At 35.8% G+C, this 23,078-nt stretch overlaps 2 protein-coding genes across 2 annotated transcripts; one reads left to right on the forward strand and one right to left on the reverse strand.

Annotated features, from left to right (window-relative positions):
* Window positions 1-603: 603 nt before the first annotated feature.
* On the reverse strand, window positions 604-12,951 carry LOC105058092 (nuclear transport factor 2). The gene is given in 11 exon segments (XM_010940883.2): window positions 604-814; window positions 817-1,068; window positions 2,059-2,122; window positions 5,163-5,228; window positions 5,299-5,420; window positions 5,514-5,685; window positions 6,051-6,286; window positions 6,363-6,669; window positions 7,500-7,637; window positions 7,722-7,771; window positions 12,793-12,951. Coding segments are annotated over 10 exon segments (1,434 nt in total). The 5' UTR covers window positions 7,770-7,771; window positions 12,793-12,951; the 3' UTR covers window positions 604-785.
* A 3,844-nt stretch (window positions 12,952-16,795) lies between these two features.
* Window positions 16,796-17,509, forward strand: LOC105058093 (uncharacterized). The gene has a single exon (XM_010940886.3). The coding sequence runs from the start codon at window positions 16,848-16,850 to the stop codon at window positions 17,232-17,234; it is 387 nt and encodes a 128-aa protein (XP_010939188.3). The 5' UTR covers window positions 16,796-16,847; the 3' UTR covers window positions 17,235-17,509.
* Window positions 17,510-23,078: the final 5,569 nt, after the last annotated feature.

The following is a 23,078-nucleotide window of genomic DNA, read 5'->3' on the forward strand; positions in this document are numbered from 1 at the left end:
TAAGATTCATGAACAGAAAATCATATTTCACCAAAAAAAGACTGAATTTAGACAGTGCGAGCATCTCTTTCTCCAGTGCAAAGTGCTTAAAAACGAACTCCAATGTCTGTAAAGACAGTACAAGGAATCAACTTCCATGAATGGAGTCAGAGAAGCATACATACATTCCATGCCATAGGATACCCGAAATCATTCAGAACCTTCAACTAGAAATTAGTCACCTAGCAAGCCTCTTGCTTCATTAATAACTCGAGCAAATTATTCAAAAGAACTGGGGAAAGTATATCACAATTAAGAAAATCAATGCCATGTACACATGATCCAATTAATGTGAACATGTCAATGTCTGCTGCATAAGTTGCTTACCAGTCGGGCTTTCACATTTCCCAAGTTAAACTAGGGCAAGATTTTGCCAGTCACAGTGCTAGAAAACCATCAATTATCTGAGAATATCTTTCAAACCACACAAGATGAGCTGATGCACAGTAATAATTTGGTAGCAGCTGATTTGGTCTCAAGAACCTCTATGCAACCCCAAACTCAACCACATTTATGCTTGCACCAAACCTAGATCTTAATCAGAAAAGAATAAGGATGCCCTCATTCAAAAAAATGAAATTTTTATCACCAGTTGTTAACAACCAAGTCAAAAATGGTTTCCTTGGCATGTTTTCGTAATCATATATCACATTGTTCACTGAAGAACAGACAACTACTCTGTTAAGAAGGACAAAAGTCACTGGTTCTGGTCATCACCAAGGAAGGTTCCCCTTCATTCAAAACTTTCATGCAGAAACTGCAGTCTGCTTCAGCTCATTGGCTGGCCAATCCTGCCATTCCCATTCTGAAAGACCCGCTGCTGATAACCATCACCAATACGGGCTGCTTGGCCCCGACCCCGGCCCGTGTACTCACCTCGGTTCCTGAATTCATTCCTCCTGTAGCCCATGTTGCCTCCAAAGCCTCCACGTCCCCTAAAACTGTCATTTCGAAAACTACCCCTTCCTGACAGGAAGCGCCCTCTCCCACCACTACCATTGCCACTATTGGTAACGACACCATTAACAACTGCAGATTGAAAAAGCATTAGCATCAGTGTGAATATCTTGGCAAAAGCAAACTCATCTGCCACCAATCAATCAAAACATACATGTTGAGTTAAATAAACTAGTGCTCCAGTGATAAAATATAATAGCAAACTGATAATATCATGCAATTTTAGTTTGGATAGCTATTGAACTTGGTTGAAGCTCCCTGCCAAGAAATTCAAGATAGTAACTGACGCATGGTCACAGTTGACATCTAACAACAACATTACATGTGGGTTGAAAATCAGCCACCTACAAAAGCTATATTTTTTAAGTTCCAACACTCATATCCAGAATAACAAGAAAAGAACAAATTGATATTAGTGTGGGCATATTCAAATAAAGATATCAGCCAAAGTAAAAATGCAAACTTGACTTAGAATCAAGGCTCAGGAAAGAGATTCAGGACCTAACAACTGCAATATACCTCACATCAAAATAATCCTTTAAAAAGGGAAGATCATGCATGGACTGAGGGAAAGGTCCTTGATAAGCAAACATCATGAAGCCATGAAGTATCCACACAGCCCACTGCAAATTGTGATTTATAAGTCTAGTTTATGAACCAAGATGATCGGACTAGCAGAATTTCTTCTCTTATTATATTTTTCATATTTTGGGTTTTTGGGGAGGAAAAGGGTTGTTATATTTTAATATTCTCAAGCTATGAAGAAAAAATTGCCATATCGAATATTTTGAAAGGTTAACAGACAACAGACCCATCCTATAACACTTGCAAGTTTCAACTGACTGCCCATTGCCATCAAATAAACATATAAAACCTCAACATACAACTTCATGCCCATGAATATTTATAGATACTTAAACTAATTCCAAAATTCCCATGATATCATATATACTAAACTTGAACAATATTGAAGTCTTCTCACCAAGTCATCAAATTACAATTATCATGACAAATAATTCTGCAAATACTCCAGTGAAGAAGAGGAGCAAAAAAGACACCTACCCCGTGTTGTGGTTCTCTTCTCCTCCACATAAGCTTGACGGCCTCCAATCATGATTGGTGATGCCTAAAAATTCAGAAAAGGGAATCCACAATGAGCCATGAATAGATAAGCAACTTAATATACAAATATATAAAAAATAAGGCTTATGGAGGGGAAAACTGTGCACAAACTTATGACCTATAACCTAAGTTAGTTAATGACTGAAAGTACATGATAAGCCAGCAAGGATTCAATCTTAGATCAGAAATCGATAAGTGTTCAGTATTTCAACAAGACAATTTGATCCCAGTGTAACCCAAAAAAAAACACCTTGAAAACAAGTTAGGCTCCAAAAAAAGTTATGGGGTAAACCTGAAATAGTGGTTTCAATATACAGCCATCACACTTGCAACTAATAAGGATTCATTTGGTTTATGGGAAGAACTTTTCTTCCCAAAAATCAACTTCCTAGGAAGTAATTTTTTGGGAAGTAATTTCTTGGGAAGTTACTTCCTACAAATATGATTTTTGCATGTTTAGTTGACTATGGAAAAGTGGTTTATTATAGAATAGCTTATGTTTGGTTGAGCATCCACTTTTTTAGAAAAATTATGTAAAATATTATTATACCCTTAATAAATATTAGATCATATCTTTTTGCTCACAAATTTTATATAAATAATAATATTATATTATATTAATATTAATATAACAATATTATATTATAATATAATATTAGATTATAATAATTTATTATATTAATATAATACTAATATATATTAATATTTTAATATAATAAATTTATTAATATAGATATAAATATAATATTAATATATTAATGTAAATATTATATTAATATTAATAAAAATATTATATTAGTATAAATAACAAAATAATATTGATATATTATAAATACTATAATATATATATATCAAAATAAATATCATATTAATATAAATATTAGGATAATATTAATATAATATTATATGAATTTTATAAAGAGGAGAAAATAAAGATTTGGGCATATATCACTTTTCAGTATTTCATCTTAAACATCCATTTATATTTTGTAAAATTTCAGCCATAAATCTTAAAAAAATATTTTTGAAAAAAAAAAGGACCATCAATTCTCATCCCATCGAAAGTCTCAAAACCTATCTCTCTTATGGGTTTCCATTTTTCAAGAAACATGGAAAGTCTTCCTATGGAAAGAGCTTTTTCCATTCTCTCTCATCTTAAAAGTCCAACAAAATAAGAGGACTCTTCTTCACTTTCCGGGAATTGCCACTTCCCCCTTCTACTTCCCGCGAACCACACGAGTCCTAATATTATAACCCATTATATAAGGTTTTAAAACCCATGGGATGAGGCTATCCCAATTTGCCCATGAAATGCAACATGCCACTATCGAATCCCATCCTAACACTTGAGACAGGAGATGTCCCAAGACGTGCCGATCAGAATGCTGAGACAATGACAGGACAATATCCTATCCCAACACTCAAGACAATATCCTATCCCGATGTCCCATGAGAAGTCCCACCGACATTTGAGACCTCACCATTGTCACATTGTAAGGACATGGAATAAATAAAAACATTATCTATTTCAGCAAATAAATAAAGTGCTCCGAAGATATTTTAAAGTCGATGGTAAAAAATTAGAACAAAAACACTATCAAGGGTCAAGGTAAGTTGGATTCCACTCTGCAAACAATGTTGAAACCCCTTGTCAGGCATTGGTGAGGTCTAACATAAGAAATTGAAAATTGATACAGAAAAGAACGGTACCACTGCAACAAAAGGACTGGACAAGCTTTATCATTTTTTAAAATCTTTTAAATGCATGGAGATTTATCCCCCAAATGGAACCAGAAATCCTGACCCTTATACAAACACAGAATATAAAATTACAAACAAGATTTTAACACATCAAATTATGGCTCTCCAATGGCCCAACAGTGTACAACAAGCTGGTTAGTAAGATTTCGATGTAGAATAAATCTGGTTGCTTCTTAATTTAATGTAGCATAATCACATGTGAAAGAGTCAATGGAGAGCAAAGTACTTCACCAAAGCACCTCCTTTTAGAGTTGTGTGTAATATGGCCGAATAGATGTAGAAGAAATCCAGTTGCTTCCTAATTAATGTGATGTTTGCCTCCCAATCATGAAGTATAAATGAAAGAATGCCAAGATTCAAGTTTTGAGCTTCACATTACTCCCTCATGAACTTGACTGGCAAATAGTTGTTGGTCAGTCTGGAGTCCATTGTAATAGAAAATTATCCCATGCCAATCTATAACACTGCTATGGGAATAATATTGACACAATACAACAACAAAGGAATTGTCATTGAAGCCCTTGCTAGCATTAAAAATAAAAGGGTGTGAGATGTTGGTACAGAAATAGTTATGTGGGGTTTATTTTAAAACAAATTAAGATTATATCTATTTGTCCTGGTCCTTTGGCAAGATGTTCAAATACTAACTAGGTAAGAATGCTTAAGATTTTTACAAAGACAGATCTATTTTATGAAACACCGAAGCAATAAACCACTGATCGTACAGGCACTGACATCAAGGGATGGCTCACAAGGACTAAATGATGCCCCAAATAAAACAAGATGTTGCCACTAAATTTAGCTGCAAATGGTTACTTGACTATGCCAAGCAAAAGCATACAAGCTCATGAGTTCCATTTGATGTAATATGAAAATAGAACCATATATAACAATCCAAGAAATATGGTACAATCAAGTCCTCAAGTTCTTGGAATTATGAAACTATCAGAGGTGTTTGCGATGCAATGTGCATGACTTGGAAGTTCCATCAACTAATTTTGGTTGGGCCAAGTGACCAAGTACAGTAGGGCCTGGTATCCAGCTGTTAAGGCTCATTTACCAAGAAGAGGTCCTAAAATTAGCCAAAGAGGCTTATTCACAGGCCCCATATTGAGTTATTGCAAGAAATCTCTAACCCTCCAGCAAGAGATAATCTGTGTGATTATTTCACTGATATAACCTATTTCTTTCAAAGTTTAATACATTTCAAGTAATCTCAAACTCTAATCAAAGACTCTTGAAAATATTTTTTGGAAGTAAATCAGAAAGTCCAAACACCATACCTTGATTGCATCTTGCATGGATTTTAGTGACTCAAACTCAACAAAGCCAAAACAAAAGCGCTCAATCTGTAAGATTAAGGATGATGTGAATCCACTGAAACAGAGATAATGCAAAATCACAAGAAGATCTAGCAACCTTATGGCTTCTAACTTGGACACCACCAGGCTTAATAGGTCCAAATTTTTTAAACTCTTCCTCAACTTGTTCAGCTGTTGCATTCAAAGGCAGGTTGCGGATGTAGATGGAATGACCCTCCACTGCAGAGTGAGAAAAGTCTAATATTAAGGGGGAATGTAAGAAAGTACAATTTTAGGAGAATATACTATCTCACAGCAAAATGCTGAGCACACCTTCATGAGAGTTATTCTCAGGGACAGTGCTATTAGGAACTGGAGTTTCGGAGGCATGAGCAGGTGCTGTGGATACAACTGCAGGTTTCTCAGGCTTAGCAGGAGATGGCTTTGTCTTAGCAGTAGGCACGTATACTGGTTTTGGTGATGGGCTCCCCTTCATAACCTTGACCTGCCAGCTCATTAAAATTAGGTAAAAGGAAAAGAAGCAAAATAAATAATGGCACCAGATCTTGGTCTACAACATTGCTATGTTGAGGACAAAACTCCATTTTGGCACTTAAAGGACATGTTTACTTTAAAATAAAGATGTATAAAACGAATAAATAATTTTCAGAAACATCAAATAAAAATTTTAAAATTTCAATTCTGCAATGGAATGATCGCCTAAAGAGCATTTCATGACAATGATAGAAAGCAAAATTTCAATAATGCATAAAAAAAAAATGCCAGGAAACATTGCCAATAGTAAAATTACAGACCATCTATTATTTCTAAACATACAAAATAGTCTTCACAGTAAACATAAATGCTCACAATTGATGCATAAGACTTCTTAGGTGCGTCCTCATGGGCCACAGAAGCAGTAGTCTCAGAACCTGGTTGAGCATCGTTGTGACTCTCATGGACTGGTGGATCCACAACAACCTCATCTTCAACTCCCGAACCACCATTCTCTGATGGGTTAAAAACTTCCTCGCCATTGTCAGCATCCCCCTCTGAGAGAGGAGTTGCAAGCTCTGCCACATGACGTTCCTGAATCGAAGCTGGTTCTGTGAAGAAGTGAAATAGTTAAAATAGTTCAGAAGTGAAGTTAGAAAAAGATTGCACATGGAAAATGTCTTATACCTGGTTCAGCAGTTAGAGGAGTTTTAGGGGCATCACTGCTGGTACCATTTGCTAATGGCTGATTCATTTCCGCTGGTTTGTTTTCATTCACAAATCTAAAAACGTCATTTAGGACAAAATAACCTCCATTTTCCTGTGGAGCAAGGAAGAATGACTGGGCAAATTTGCGCCAAACATTATCTAGCCCGGTCAAAGACCCAGTAACAACAATAAACACACCATTCTTGTAGGACATCTGAGAATCTACAGTCTCTATCTTCGTAAAATAGTCCTTGAAGTCTAACGACATAATCTTGTCATTGATAGCCTGGAACAGCATTAAAAGATAAATGAACATATACTCAATCAATCTTTTGGAGTAGTGGAAATGCATTTGTGAAAAACAACATCAGAACAGATGGAAATACACTCCTTGGTTATAAACGGATATGGAGACATCTACCTGAAGTATATCTTAAGTACAATAAAAAAAAAAAGTGTGCCCCCTAAAAAAAAAAAAGCAACCAGCCGATGCACAATTGATTAGAATATAGTAAATTATACCATTTAATTTAAATATCACTACTAATCAATCAAATAGTAATTATGATGCCCTTTTCAAACCAATGCTTCCTGCTATTCCTGAGGCAAAGAGATTGTGATTTTTGTAGACCATCAAAATTCCAGATGTTTGATCTGATATAGATCCTATAGACATTAAAAACTATACATATATTTTAAATCCAAGCACATTCTCCATGCATAACTGTTCAATTGTAGAGCAACATTTTCGTGAGATGGTCACAAGTAAGCAAACATTGTAAAACACATAACGATTCTCAACCGTAAATCCGCTACAAGAGAGGTAAACTGGGAGAAGTAAAACAAAGAATTATTGTATAATATATGCACCCATGACATAAGAAAATTACACAAATTTTTATCCAAGCCACTTCATGAGTATCTCATGATCAAGCATTCCAAAAGCACTAGTTCACATAGAATTAACAAAAGCAAAATAAAGAAAAGCAAGGAACTTTTTTAAAACTTAGTTGAGAGATTTTGAAAAAATAAAAATCATTCTTAGAATCTTAAGGTGATATTTTACAAAAAAAAAAGAAATCAGAAGAGTATATTTTGCACTATTTTGAATCATACTTGCAGTGTTGTTACTGAAGTCATCATGCCATCAGAATCTGGGCGACTAAGAATGCTTGAATCCTGATAAAACCTAAAAACCTGTTCTGGTGTTTGATGAAGAATGTGATAATATTGGTGAACAAACGCACTGCCAACCTGTAGAAGCAATTACAGTCATATTAGATACATGGCAGAAAATATAAAAACTATGAAAAAGGGAGTGAAAGAATAAATATATACCACTTGCGGACTTGGCAGAGGAACAGGAGTTCCAGTTGGCAATGCCATGTCTGTAATGACTTAAGCATCAGTTAGATCCCATAAGAAACATCAATTAAGACAGGCATCTTGTTAACAAACAAAACTACACATACACGAGATGCAACTCAAGTTTGTGAACAAACAATCTAGCATGAAGTCAACAGAATAAAGGGAAGAAAAAGAGAGATGCTACACATAGAAATAAAGAAAAGAGTTCCAAAGAAGTAGTAGGAAATTCTAATTAATGATGACAATGAAAACATGTATACAAACGCACACAACTCAAAATTTGTAAAGGAGTCAGACAAATTATCATGCAATCAATAGAATCAAGACTCAAGAGAGAAAAACATAGAGATGCTACACATCCAACAATGCAAAAGGAACTCAAAATTTGCAAACAAACAAACTTTTATGCAATCAATAGAATTAAAGGAAGAAAAGTGAGAGATGCTAAACATCTGATGACACAAAAGGAATGCAAAGAAAGTTCCTTTTGGAGAATAAAAGAAAGGTCCCAAAGTACAAGGGAATTCTAATTGCTAGACCCTAACAATACAATATGGTACACTGACAACTGTATATAGAGGCACATGCAAAGACATAAAAAACAAATCTTTGTATGCCAGTATGCACAAATACACAAACATTATACTGAAAAAACTTATTTGCTTAACTACATATATTTATGAATGCTTATGCATATGTATGTATGTATATACTTATGTGTATATTTACATCTGTATATATTTATGTATGTGTATATTTATGTCTACTTCATATACTAGCATATAACCTGCGCGATGCGCAGGATGCAATTTAAACCCAAGCCTCCATCCGATTGAAAAGGTTGAGGATCGAAAAAATAGAGGAAAAACTGAGGGGAAAACATACGATAAATACCCAACACAAAACCCAAGCCATCCTCCAAGCTTGTCTTCTCTGATCATCAAAGAAGGAGAGACTCACCCCACACTTTGTTGATCCTCTGTATGCAAAGCATTATTCCAAAAGAGACGGAAAAAGGAGGGAAAAGGAAATGAAAAGACATATATGGAACAAAGGCTAGAACTTGATTGCCTAATAGCAAATCGCCCAAAGTTCACCATCCTCATGTATCCACATGACAGTTCAGAAAGGTGTAACTTAGGCCTAGTACAAGTCTTACACCATGGATTTGTATCATATTCACATTATCATGAGAACAGAAATCCATAATTGAAAATTTTGTAGCCAAAGAAGAATCCTTTCAATCAAAAATCCCCAAACCCTACAAAATATAATGCTTATTGAATTAGGATATTGCATTTTTAATAGATGAGAAATCAACATGAATACCATCTCATGTAACATTTAATGGCAAAATCTGAAATTTTTTAAGCCATCTTTCTGAAACTCATGAGTGCATGTGTCATTGTGTAAACTACGTCAATGTCTGTTATTGATGATTCTGATCTGCAAGTGTTGTTTGATTTGTGCAAAGTAAGGTCGTTCAACATCTGATAAATCGGCGTAAAAAATGTCATGTTACATGTAGAGTTCATATTGATGTCGATAGACCTATTCATGATCCCATTCCAAACATGAAAATTTCTATCACAGCAAACATAAAACATTAATACAGTGATATCTAATAATTGTTTTTTTTTATGAACATATCTAACAAATATATCATCAATTTGACCATTTTTTTCTGGAAAAAAAGGTCGTGGATCCAAAGAGAAGCTAAAAAAAACTCCCAATTCAATTCGTTTATATTGCACCCATGACTGTGGATATAGAAATCAGGTAAACATGACTATGCAACAGCACTTAAGCTATATGTTGTATGAAGAGACTAGAGATGTACCCCCTCACAAGAGGAAACAGAAGGTCTATTCGAAGGGTCAGAATAATTTGATAATAACACTATAACAGGTCTACCATCCAATGGCAACAGAGGTTAATAAAAGTAAAATTATGAAAGGTCATCCATCAAACATTTAACATCTCCTGCTACGGAGATGTGCTCAAAATTTTTCTCGTTTGGAAAAGCGGGCATGCAGATCCAACAGATACAGAACCATTTGAATGGAAGACAGTGGTTCCAAGGAAGCATACGTAACGTCATCTTAGAAATCAAGAGAATACGGCATCGATCAAGCACATGGATGCAAGAAAGCAAGAAGGGGGAAAAAGTCAAAGAAGTAATTGTGGACTGCAAATCAGATGCATTGCAGCACGCCAACCCGCGAGGAGGAGGAGAAGGTTAGGGCAGGGGTGTTGGGAGAGGGGATTTTTTTACCCCTTTTCTTGGGAAAGAAGAAGAAGAAAATTTATGCCTTGCACAGGGTGCTGCTACGGGGCAAAGGAAGAAGAAAAATGGAGGTGAAACTTACGATCAGGATAGCCTCTAGCACGTGTCAAACTGAAAAATAGACACATGTCAAACAGAAGCTGATGCCTCCATTTTAATATACACACACACACACATTTATGCACGTACATATGTCTATATGCATGTACATTCACGTAAAAAAAGATATCAAAACAAACTCTAGACCATGGTCTAAGTAGAGAAAAATGCAAACCAAGGTGCCAAGATCCAGCTCTAGTGTCAAAGATTGCTGGATTCAAAAAAGTAAAAATTACTTTGACACCTCATCAACTTAGGGTCAGTTTCACTTAGTATACCTCGAGTTTAAAAAAATTCAAATGATCCCTGAATTTGTTAAGTGGTTCAATATGGTCTTGCCATCCATCTTCATTTATTTGGACTCAAATGATTCCATCATATGATAGTCCAGTGACTTTTAAGACCGAAATACTCTTTTTTGGCAGCACTGCCTAATGGTGCTATGGACGAAGGTAGTGGGGTGAAAGGCAGTGGTGTGGTCCTTGATCTCCATGCAATGCATAACATAGGAACGGAGTGGAAGATAGAAAGGATGGCAGCAATGAGGAGGGTAGTCAGGGGGTGTCGTAGACGAGGTTGAAAATGGCAGCAGGTTGAGGAGAAGAGGAGGTCGGAGAGGCAAGACGGGAGGGAGGGGAAGGAGGAAATGAGGAGGAGGTCCATGAGGAGAAGGATCAGAAGGGAAGCAAGTGGAGCTCGGGACCACATTAGATGGAGAAGAGGAATGTAAAGGAGGGACAAGGACAGCAGGACAATTTAGAGAGGACAAGGAGGAGGTGCTGGAAAAGGAGGTTGTAGGAAGTAGATTGGGCTCGGGACCAAGGTAGATAGAGATAAGGGATAAGGGCAGTGACAGAGTTCAGAGAGAAGTTCGAATAGAAGGAGATGGTGGTGCTCAAGTGGAACCAAGTTAGATGGAGAGGAGGGACAAGGATTGCAGTGGTGTTTAGAAAGGAGGAGGAGGAGGAGGTGTTGGAAGAGGAGGGGGTGTCTAAGTAACTTTTCCTTTGAAAAATAAGAGAAACCTAGGAATCTATAAAGGTATACAGGTTGAAATTCAATACAAACTTAAACTCAAAAGGAAGATGCAGTTTCCAAGAAAAACCTTCTGTAATGCTGTAAGGTCTCAATAGCAAGTTGCAATACTTGGAAAACAAATTATAAAACTATTACAACATAAGCAAGATTAAGAAACAAAGTACTTTCCTGACCTTTAGCAATTGAAAAAATGAAAGTGATTAGAAAAGGCATGTCAGTCATAGAACAAAGCTGCAGCTAGCCACATATTGGAGGACAAGATACTCTACAGATATTCCGAGATACATACTCCAAAAGCTTTAGATAGAGAGATGACCCAGAGATACCAAATTGATTTATGAAGCAAGCACCCTACAAGCTATTCAACAGCCTCAAATGCATGAACCAAAAAGAATCCAAGAATATCAAACATATTCAATTCTCAATGCCACCAACACCCTTCCTACTAAACGAATGGACTCAACATAAAACCCTGAAAATAGATCGAAATCTTTTGGGTTGCAGCAAATAAATTCAATGTCAGCACAACTTGAATAAGAAATTCCTCTATCACAAAAATGATCAAAGAAATCCAAAGAACCAAGACCACAAAATCCAATATAATAACACAAACTCAATCCATTAAAAAAAAAAAAAAAAAAAGAAAACCTTGTAAAACAATAAAAACCCTCAACATAGAGTAAGGCAAAGAATATGTACAAAGTGGAAATTTCAATTTTGCGAAAACCAAGCTACAATAACTAATTTGGTTCCTCCATGTAGCTAAAACATTTACAAACTATTAGCGACAAATAAGAGAAACCCTAAAAATCTAAAATGAACGCAGCCAGTCAAGGCCAAGATGATCAAGTACAGTCTTTATCATCCAGAATAATTTAGTCCTCCAGGATGCTGCAAAACCTAGAGAAACAAGACCTACTAGAAAAGAAATTGATAGGCACACAAGCAAGCCAGAAAAACACTAAACCTAAAAATTCTTACTGCCAGGGTTAAAGTTAAGCATCCCTACAAAGAAATCACCTGAAAACAACAAATATAAACATATATATGTATATATATAGCAATAAAAGAACCAACTGAAAAGCAAGAAAAAAAAGGTACTCAAATGCCCAAGGAAAAATTCTACTCAAAGGCCATTTTTGTAATACGGAAAAACCTCGCTCAAACGCCACAAAACAGGATATTCGCAACCAATCATACCCAAAATTAAACCCAAACCATGAATCACATTCGTCTCCACTCAGCATAATCTACATCTCCGATATACCAAAAGAACCTCGAGTGAGCACCAAAACCCTAGCTCAAAAAAAGAGAAGACACACAACAAGCAAGATAAAACCCTAAACCAAAAAATCTCAGCTGCCTGTAAATATAAATAAACAAATCAAGAGACAAAACAATCAAGCAGGCAAGTGGTCTAGAAAACTAGAACCACTCAAAGACCAGGAGGCGATGGGGACGATCTTGGGCTTATCGGTGAAAACAAATCTCTTAGAAACGAAATCCCATCAGAAAAAGGGGGAGAAAAGTAAAATTTCAGGGAAGAAATGGAGGGTGCATCAGAACCGAAGAATGGGAGCAAACGTATGAATCGAGGAGGGCGGAGAGAAAGCTTACCCTCGTCGAGAGGCGGCGCGGAGGCAGTGGAGCTCCGCTTCGATCGGAGCCCGGGAATCGAGAGGGAAGGAGAAGAGACCGCGGAGGGAGGACGGAAGCGAATAGGAGCGGAGAGCAAAGACAGCGCCGCAGAGAGAGAGAGAGAGCGCTTTTAAAAGGGGAAGTGGCTTGGTAGCGACTATGGGTTTTGGGTTTTACTGTGAACGAACATGGGTTCCATGTGAGTCTTGCACATCGATTCTCCTTGGGTTAAGTATTCCCCATGCAGTGCTATAATCCAAGTCAAAGAAAATCCCTTTCAATGAAAAAGAACTATATTTTACCAAAAAATAAAAACTATTTATTTATTTTTCCTTTAAGTTAAAAACAATTTCCTAGGTAAATTGGATACGATAAATTATTATTTTGTGTCCTCATTATCAGAATTTTGTATGAGTAGGGTTATAGAAAATTTACATTTGACTTGATGTATATTAATATATCATTTATCTTTTTAATATTCTCAAACTAAATGATAGGTTTCGAAACTATGTGTGAAAGTCTTTGTGTATAATATAGATACTCTAAAGATCTATTTGGTTGAGATATGTCAGATTACAGAGGTACTTTGATACTTCTTAAAAATTATTTATCTGAAAAAATGATTGGAGAAAAAAATAATTTTTATTATATTTGGTTGATGAAAAAATCATTCCGATAAATGATATTAAAAAAAGATTACTATGTTTGATTGGAGGTAAATTTATATAAGAATATGATCAAATTTATAAATATATCTTTTGATATAATTTTTTTAATATTATGATAATATTATTATCTGTAATTAGTTTTTATATAATGATTATAATCACATAGACCTTTATATGACGCCATCTTCATTTTTTTTTTATAAATTTTTTTTATTAAATAAATTTGAAAAAGTATCAAATAAATTTAATAATTATATATACAATTTTATAAGAGATATTTTTGTTAAGTATGGATTACCACCACTAAAAAATTCATCAAATACCAATCTCCTATGGTATTTATTTTATCTTCTCTTTTCTAAAAATAAGCATGGGGTCTATCATTTTTTTACCATCTCTTTTTTTTTTTTCATACCAAACATAATAATCTGACATGAAACTTATTTTTTTCATGCCAGATTACCCCCAATTAAATGAACCCTAAGAGTTTATTATGAGGCAGCACATAGTTCTCATCTCAGTTGAAATTTTTGTTGAAACATTAATATATACTGATCTATTTTCATTATATTAGTTGATATTAAAAAATATTGCTGAGTGTACTTTTATTGACATATTTATCCTATTTTCTCAAAAATATTCTTCTATATTCTAGCTCTTACTAAAACGATCTTTTAGTTCATCTAGCATCTGTTGCCTACAAAAACTGCCTACAATTTGTATATAGAAGATAATGCATATATCAATAGTTGGTATTTGGTAGCTTGGTTCACACCCATCTCTTCACGTACGAGGTCTTGATTTCAAACTATTAAACATTTAAAGCAACATGCTTTTATTAGGACCTTTGTAAGTAAAAGTTTCGAATAAGTTGTCCATGGTTCTATATGACCGACCGTGCAAAGTTATGTATTATTTAGTTTGGTGCGACGACACCCTTATTTTCTCTTCTTTTTGTTCTTTTGTGAGGGAGGTGTGAGTGAGAAGGCAGAATAATATATGTAAATTATTTTGATTTTAAGCTTTGATTTACGCATTCATTTCCTTTTATTAAGAATAATAAGTGCAACTTGTTATTTTTTTATTATATTATGAAAAGAGAATTTTGAATTTTTAACTATCCTTTGTAGGATTCCGTCCATTAACTTTATAAAATATTCTTGATCAAAAGAAAAAAGAAAAAAAAACTCTAAGAAAATCAATATATGAAATTCATTTTCTTAAAAAATCTCATCAATTTATCTAAAATAAGTCACAAGGATTTTCAGGCCATAAATCCTTACTAGCCTTAAATGTTGACACTTTTGCATCATACAAATTATAGTACTTTCTTCTTGCATGTATTCACGCTAGATAACTATTAAAATAAATAATACACATAATTTTGACTGAAAGCTGGCATTCTTAGTGTAATTAAATATGAATACTATGACACTCCATATGCTTTTCTCAACATTAGCTGATAATATACATTATAATTTCAATGATATTCTCTTTTTTAGAGGATAGAAACACTTCTCTTTGTGAAAGAAAGTAACTAGGTTCCTTTCCCTAATCATCTTCTAAAAAATGAAAAAGAAAAAGAATTATTCCCTATGATACATATACCATGTCCTTATCTACCTGTCGACACTATTTCCAAGCACAATTTCAGCATCATTCTTGTGCAATTTCAAAAATATTGACATAATATCATTAAAAGTTAATAAAAATTTTTATATGACCAAATCCCTTTAGTGACTAACACATTTAGCTTGCTGGCAATTTTTGCAACATATATTACACCTTATGACATCCTACCTCATAAGCATCTACATATGTTTATCTTGTTCTTCATAAATGATCAAAAGTACTAATTAAATCGCTTCATAATTTTTAAAGAGATGTTTAGTTGGGAGAAGTTGGGGTCTGGAATCGGAATGGGAATGAATAACTCTCATTCCAAGTGTTTGATTGGGAGGAGCTCCATTCCGATTCCGAGATGAAATAGAAAGGATTCAATCCATCTAAAACTCAACCCTATTCTCCTCTAAGGATTCAGATTTTTATTCAGATTTCGATCACAAATCAAACGCTTTGAGGGATTTGGTTGTTCCAATTTCGATTCAAATCAATTTCGATTTCGATTCCGATTGTAAACCAAACATTCCTTAAGGGGAGTAACCAGTACAAGATGCACATGATCCAGTCAAGATTAAAAAGAAAAAAAAAATCACATGCAAGAGACCAATCTGAATTTATAGAACTTGAAGGGATTAGATCCATGGAGGGTTTGGGTTTCAAACCTAAATGTTGCCACAATTATATGCACCTACAATTTAATTTAAATAATATTATCAACTAACCAATCATCGAGTTTATAGTTTTTTCTAGAATTTAATCATCGAGCATAGTTGCACATCACAAAGTGTTGTGTAGCGGTGGATGAACACTATCAGAAGATGGATAGCCATCAAATAATACGATCTATAAATACATGTAGAATGGCATACTATTTGGAGTAAATCGATCATGTCAGTCCAAGATTCAAAATAAATACTAAATCGAAAAATAAATATTTACAGAGAACCATCAAAAAAAATTATGGAAGAAAAAATTTTAGAAAAAAAAATAAATATATTTAAAAAAAATAAAAATCAAAATTTATAAAAATAAATAATAAAAAAATCTCTATATGAAAAAATAATCTCTTCTCCTTCTTTCTTCTCACATACTTATCTCCACTCTTCCACAGAGGAGACAACAAAAATCTATTAAAATAAAGCATCACATGGGTGAAAATTTGATCCCAATTTGTACTCAAAAATCAAAATTTATTAAATTATAAATTTTAAATTAAATAAAATAATTTTAAAAATAAAATTTTATTAAAAATAAGATATATAAGAAATAATTAAATAAAATCTTGAAGTGATTAAAATTAATAAATAAATAAAAATAAAATTCTCATTAAAGTAGGATTTAATAATGAATCTCAACAGTATATATTCTTTGATGATGCCAGCCGTCCACGACCGTACATTACTAAAACAGCTTATGCGCCGCAGAACATGATTGTTAATCATTTGTAGTATTTTTTTTTGGGTAAAAAATCATTTGTAGTATTTCAAACCATCGTTCAAGTGATGTAAGTAATCATATCATATCTAGGTGAAATGCCTGGTGATCGTGCGAACCATACACACACGTGTGGACAAGCCTTAGTCCTTTCATGTGCGTCCTATCTCAATCTAGAAACTCCTCGACCAAACTACAGAAAAATAAAAAGAATCCTCATATATTCTCCTCTCCATTCTTCATGTGCGAGCTTTTCTCGTGCCCTTCCGGTTCTCTCGCCATTAGCTACTCTCTCTCTCTCTCGTCGCCATGGCCTCCTCCCCTTTCTTGGCGGCCAAATCCTTGTTCCACTCTCTCAAGAGGTTCTTCAAGAAGCCGTGGGAGATCACCGGTCCCTGCTCCGATCCAGAATATCGGAGCGCCCTCCCCAGCGCCCTCGAGTACCGCCGCTTCTGCCCCGCCACTCCCCCGGCCCAGCCCTCCATCCCCACCGCCGACCCCGCCCACGTCTTCCACATCCAATACTACTCCCGCGACCCCCGCCGCAACCGTCCCCAGCCCCGCCGCACCGTCCTCCGGAAGCCCGACGTCGAGAAGATGATGGCCGAGAAGACCTTCGGCCCCGCCGACTTCCCCAGGGTCTACCTCACCGACCGGGTGGTCGAAGACGACAACGCCAGGGGCGGCGGGTACTAGAAATGAGGCCAAGGCCGGATTTTTTTGCCGTTTAGCTCATAAAGTTTGAATCTTTTTAGCCGATAATATATATGAAACTGGTTATTACTGCAAAGAATGCTGTTGTAGAAGGCTTCTGATGTGAATTTTTTATGTATTTGTTCTGCTTGTAGAATATGGTTGGTTTCTGTTATTGTTCTCGTAGATATTGGAGCGAGATCTATCTCTGTATCCGATGGTCAAATCCTTATTAAAAACAGAGCAAATGTTATGGTGGATGTATGTCATGCGTAAGTATAGAGTGGCTAACAAAGGCCATGATTTGCAAGTATGGTTATTGTCTTTTATGGGCTCCTGATTGTGAAATTGTTTTTGATTTGTACTACTTGTTTGAGTCCGGCTAATAATATCAGTCGGTTTTTTTTTTTTTCTTTTTTTTAATAAAATGGAATGCTCATATAGTTTTAATATGAATATGTTTAAAAAAAAAAAATCGAAAGAATTTTCAAAAATTTCTCTGTGATATCCCCACATCAGTTCATACAGTCTTCTTAGATGCTTAGCTATGTAAGAGGCCATCCAATCAGCATTAGTATTGATTTTGCAATGGATGTGGCAAAGATCGCAGGAAGCGTAATTTCTCGTCAAATATTAAATATCATGAAAGATAGGATGTGCATCCGTTTCAGACGAATACTATCAAAGCCAAACGATTATGGTAGCAGAATCTTCTTCCACTATCAATCTCTCAATTTTGAATCTCGATCTAATAAAAAAAAATACTAACGTAGACTATCCGCAGCTCAGCCCACAGAATTGTACTCTCAATTAGATGATGCTCATTAGTATCCACGAATCTCAAATCGGATCCACGGATATCGGTCTTTCATTCATGAAAGAAAAGTATCTAAACGTCAGACAAGAATCTAGAATAGTATTTTTTTTTTTGATAAATAATTTTGTTAGTTTTATTGTATTTGGCAATTTTTTTTCTAATTAAAAAAAATAGTGCCACGCGCCACCTTTTCACAAAAATAGGCTAGAATGACTCTCCTCATAAAAAGGGAAGGGAATGGGAAGGAAAGAAAAGAAATAGGGGAAAAAAAGAAAGTAGGGGGGTGTGGGGTATGGAGGTGCGGACCAGGTGAAAAGGCTCCCAAGGTGTAAGCAACTCACCGGGGCCAGTTAGCTGGCTCACAACCCATGGTACTTTACACGCATCATTCTGCAATTGGCCTAAGTCATTTTTGTTATGTCGTTAATGCCATGCGCAATTTTTTTTTTTTTTCGTTGCTAAGTATTTGGAATTAGATGTATATTATGGTTGGTTTAACAAGTTCCGATGCTGGCTCTATTTAGAAGAGGTGGTCTAGCTTGTGGTTTATATTATCCTATTGGATTTGTTGCATAGCCGCAGAATTCTCGTGGTGGTCACACAGTGCATTCTGAACGATGAGAAGGGAGTTTCAAAGTATCCACGACAACTTTTGCAGCATTTCATAAGATACTTATACTGTGGAACGGTATATTATGCAGAGTAGAGTGAAGTTCCGCCTTAAGATCCAAAACAAACATCAAATATAAAAAAATATCTATAAAAAATTATGAAAAAAATAATTATAAAAAAAAATTTGAGGGAAAAAATTAATTTTATTAAAAAAAAGTAAAGGTTAAAACTTATAAAGATATTTCATAAAAAAATCTTCATACAAAAATAATTTCTCCTTCTTCTTTCTTCTCGTATCTTTTTCTATTTTTTTGTACTCTTTTATTCCCAAAGGAGATACTAAAGAAGCATTTAACTCATGTTTGAACTTAAAAATCAAAAATCACTAAAATACAAACTCCAAACTGAGTAGGACCTGATAATAAATCTCAACATATGCATGGTGCAATAGCTAAATATGATATCATTTTGCTCCAAAGAAGTTATTTAAATATGGTTTATGAAACTTCGTTTTTCCTTGGGAAGAGTCAGCATTCTCTAAAGAGAGAATATTTCCATCGATACTAGATTCGCATACATCCATGAACCTCACAATGCATGATTAGAACGGAAACTAAAACCCAAAAGATAAGGTAGGACGAGAAGCCAAGGTTAGTGTGTGAGTATTCTATAGCATTTGGTTTTCAGGATTTTTTTTTTTTTGTTTAAACTTTAACAAGCAATAGAACTGGCCTCATGGTTCTCTCAGTTTCAATTGAAACTAAGAAAGGGGTCTTGGGTATCGCAAGGCTACTGAAGAAGGAAAGTCTCAAATTGCATGGGTAAAGTTGTGAAAAAGAATCTCAAAAAGCTGGCAGTAACTGATGATGCATCCCCTTGGTATGGTAGCTTAAGTTGTCTATATATCTATCACGTATTATTAATTACCACCGGCACTTGCTTACGGGGTTAATTTGTATTACTTCCAAAAAATACATTCTTAATTCAACGATTATGCTCCATTTTTTTTTTGTCGGATAGATGATTAAAAACCAAAAAGCCAGAGACATAAAATGAAATAAGGGAGTATTTGCATAAGTTGAGCACAACTCAGCACTTAGGGGAGAATTGGATTTTGGAATGGAAATAGAAATGAGTGACTCCAATTACAATTGTTTGATTTATGGGAGTTTCATTCTCATTCTGATTTTCAAAAAAATAGCAATCCTCCAATCCTCTAATCCTCCAAAACTCAATTCCAACTCTTCCATAATACTCAAATTTCATTTCACTTCAGATTATGAAAAAATATACCGAAGAAATAACCATTCTGATTCCTATTTCAATCATTCAGATTCCAATTTCAAATACGAACCAAACATATCCTAATTGAAATAGCCTAATAGCTGAAGCAAGGTGATGGTGCAACTGCATATATAAGGGAAGTAGTAGCATCAATTGTTTTGATTTTGATGTTTGATTTGGATGTGGGATTGATGGATTGTAGGCTTAGTATGAAGACTTGTAATAATAGTCTATGATGCATGCATAACTGTCGCAAATGTCAATAGTGCATAGTATCTATGCATGGTAAAGCTCCAGATGGATGTGCATGGTGTTAGAAGGTGCTATCTGATGCACACCATCATGGCCTACAGGCCATGTAATCTTAGTCCAATTTAGATTCAACTGTAGTCAACGGAGAGAAAAAGGTTGTATGCTGATCAATACAAAGTAGGTCCAGAGACGTATAGGTGCCACGTCTTAAGCTAGTCTTTCGTAAAGTTTGTTTCTGGCCTCTAGACGTCATCTCCTCTTCCATGCAGCTTCTACTGTTGGTTAAAAGTCAGAAAAAAAAAAAAAAATGGAATAAAATTTTCTACAAAATGAATTGCTACAGCAGAGCTTTAAAAGAAAAGTTTTTTATAATTTTGTATTCCATTTGTTGTGGCCAATCTCCTGAAATGCCTAGCACCGATGAAGAGTTATCTACAAAAAAGAAGTTCACTGGCCGGAATTGTATCCGATGGAGACTCTTCGATACCTGAGTCAGTAGAGAGTGGACGAACAGTAAATTGAATATTGAAAGTGACAGAGTATTTGTCCAAAAGTGTCTTACCAATGCTATTCGTTTACTTCCTTTTTTATAGACAAACTGTTGGTAATTGTTTGTAATAGTTAGATAAATGGGTCCTACTTATTCCGGTACTATATGATCATAGGATGGACAGTTAATACCCACTGACGATCGTGGTATGTAGCCATTATGTGCTTTCTGACTAACAGTCTAATATACCGACTGTATGCCGGTAAGCATGGCGCACCGATCGTATATCGGTGCTATTGATATTCTGATGGACCATCGATTAATAACTCCGATATATCGACTAATTAGTGGTTATGCAGTTAATCAAGTCGTTATGTTGTATCTACCAGGGAAGTCGATCAAATGTTACCGATAGTCGGTTAGTTTGCCGATTAATAGTCAGCTATTTGTTTCCTGATGCCGATAGAAAGTCGGGTGTTGAGATCCGTAGAAACTGTAGTTGAATTGGACCTCCTTTGGCAGCTTGGCTTTGACAGTCCATCGTCTGTCACCAAACCATTATCGGGATGACCGACAATAAGTCGGAAAGCTGATATTAAATTGGAAAAGCAGATTCGATTGCCTCAACAGTTACCTCCTACTCCCAAGTCTAAGGTGGCTCGTCACATGACTTGACATGTGGCCGGACACGTTGGATGATGGGAGTTATCATGTGTCATCTCGAGCTCCGATTCTGTAATCGATTCGGCTGCAGGTATTAATGATTTCTTTGAAAATTGTAAGGTTTCTAACTGTTTTGTCATTTCGATGATCGTGCAACCATCATTGGGATGTCGATTCGAAAAGACGGTTAGACGGTTGGACGATCCGATTGATTTGATTCTGATTAATCGGTTGCCGCCATGCATCCAGTTATTATTAACCCTTAATAGTTCACGCGGATAGTGGTGATGTGGCACGATCAGGCGGTAGGTGTATCGAATCATCCGATCAATGGTCGATTTTGATGTAGCCACGTGTCAAAATCCAAGGCAATCTCGTTTTGAACGAGTTTATCTCGACCGTTGAGGGATTCTATATATGTAATGTCATTTTCTTTTGAATTTTCTATTGCATTCTGAGAGTTCGAAGGTTCTTCTTGTAGGTGTTGAGGGTTCTATTGAGTTTCAGGAGAAGTCAAGAGCTCATCTTTTCAAGATTTTCAGGTCTCTCTTTAGCCTTCAGGTTAGACTTCTCCTTCCTTCATTTGCTTTTTTCGATTTTTTGTCATTTCTGATGGCTAATAGTAGTAGGAAGGGTAAGGCTAGGGTAGAGGATGATAGATCTACAAGTAGAGCACCCAACTCTCGGCCTTCTCAGGATAGACGACTGACTGGTTCAGTTAGTGACTCTCTTTTGGGCTTGGCAGTAGAAGTTTCTTCTCTGATCAAGTCTGCTGTCGTTCATCTTTGGGAGCAGTACTGCATCCTAAAGTAGTTTCAGCTGTTCATGCCTGGTCCGGATGGTCAGATGATTTTTTCTCTTCCAGATCAGGTTGCCTTTTATGTTGAATACCTTCGGGCTGGACTTCAATTCCCGATTCTGGAGTTCATTTGGAACATTCTTGATTATTACCGACTCTGCCCGATCCAACTTGCACTGAATTCCATTCAGTTTCTCATTATTTTTGCTTTGTTATGTCATATGATACCGATCAAATCTAGACCTTCCCTTTTTCGTACTTTCTTGGTTCTTCGCCCTCATCCGAAGGCTGGTGGTTCTTCATCTCGAGGAAGGGTCTGTCTTTCATTACCGGTCTCCCATCTTTTATCCATGATTGGAAGACGTAATTTTTCTTTTTTTCCTCTTCTTCGCCTTGGAGCTTTCCTTCCACTTGAGGGAATCCGAGAACTAGCCCGAATGAACACAGCTGGGTTGATGAGATCGATCGGAAAGACTTCCTTCGACTGAAGGATATGAAAGTTCCTTCACCATGGGAGCTGTTGACGGAGCAGTCTCTCTACGAGTTCGATGCTTGCTATAGGTATAACATAGCTAACCTTTCATTTTCTTTTTTTTTTTTTTTGTGGCTTCGAATTTGTAACTAAGTCATTTTATTTTTTGTTTGTAGCTATGCGGCGTGTAGCTCGACCTTCGGTAGATGAAGTCCGATGGTTTGCCATCAGGAAGAGGCCTACTACAACTGCAGGCCCTTCCTAAGCTCCAAAGAAGAGTCGGGTCGACACTCCTTCGGCAATAATGAGCCAGACCGACATTATGTCGGTAGTCGTCGCAGAGGTTCGGGTTGAGCCAGTCATCACATTGTCAGTCCCGATGGTGCTTCCACCATCAGAAATCCCTTCGATAATTGAGGAGCCAGGCGATCGTGACGATGTCATGGTCGCCGAAGTGC

Source organism: Elaeis guineensis, chromosome 15 (assembly GCF_000442705.2).
Source record: "Elaeis guineensis isolate ETL-2024a chromosome 15, EG11, whole genome shotgun sequence".
NCBI lineage: Eukaryota > Viridiplantae > Streptophyta > Magnoliopsida > Arecales > Arecaceae > Elaeis > Elaeis guineensis.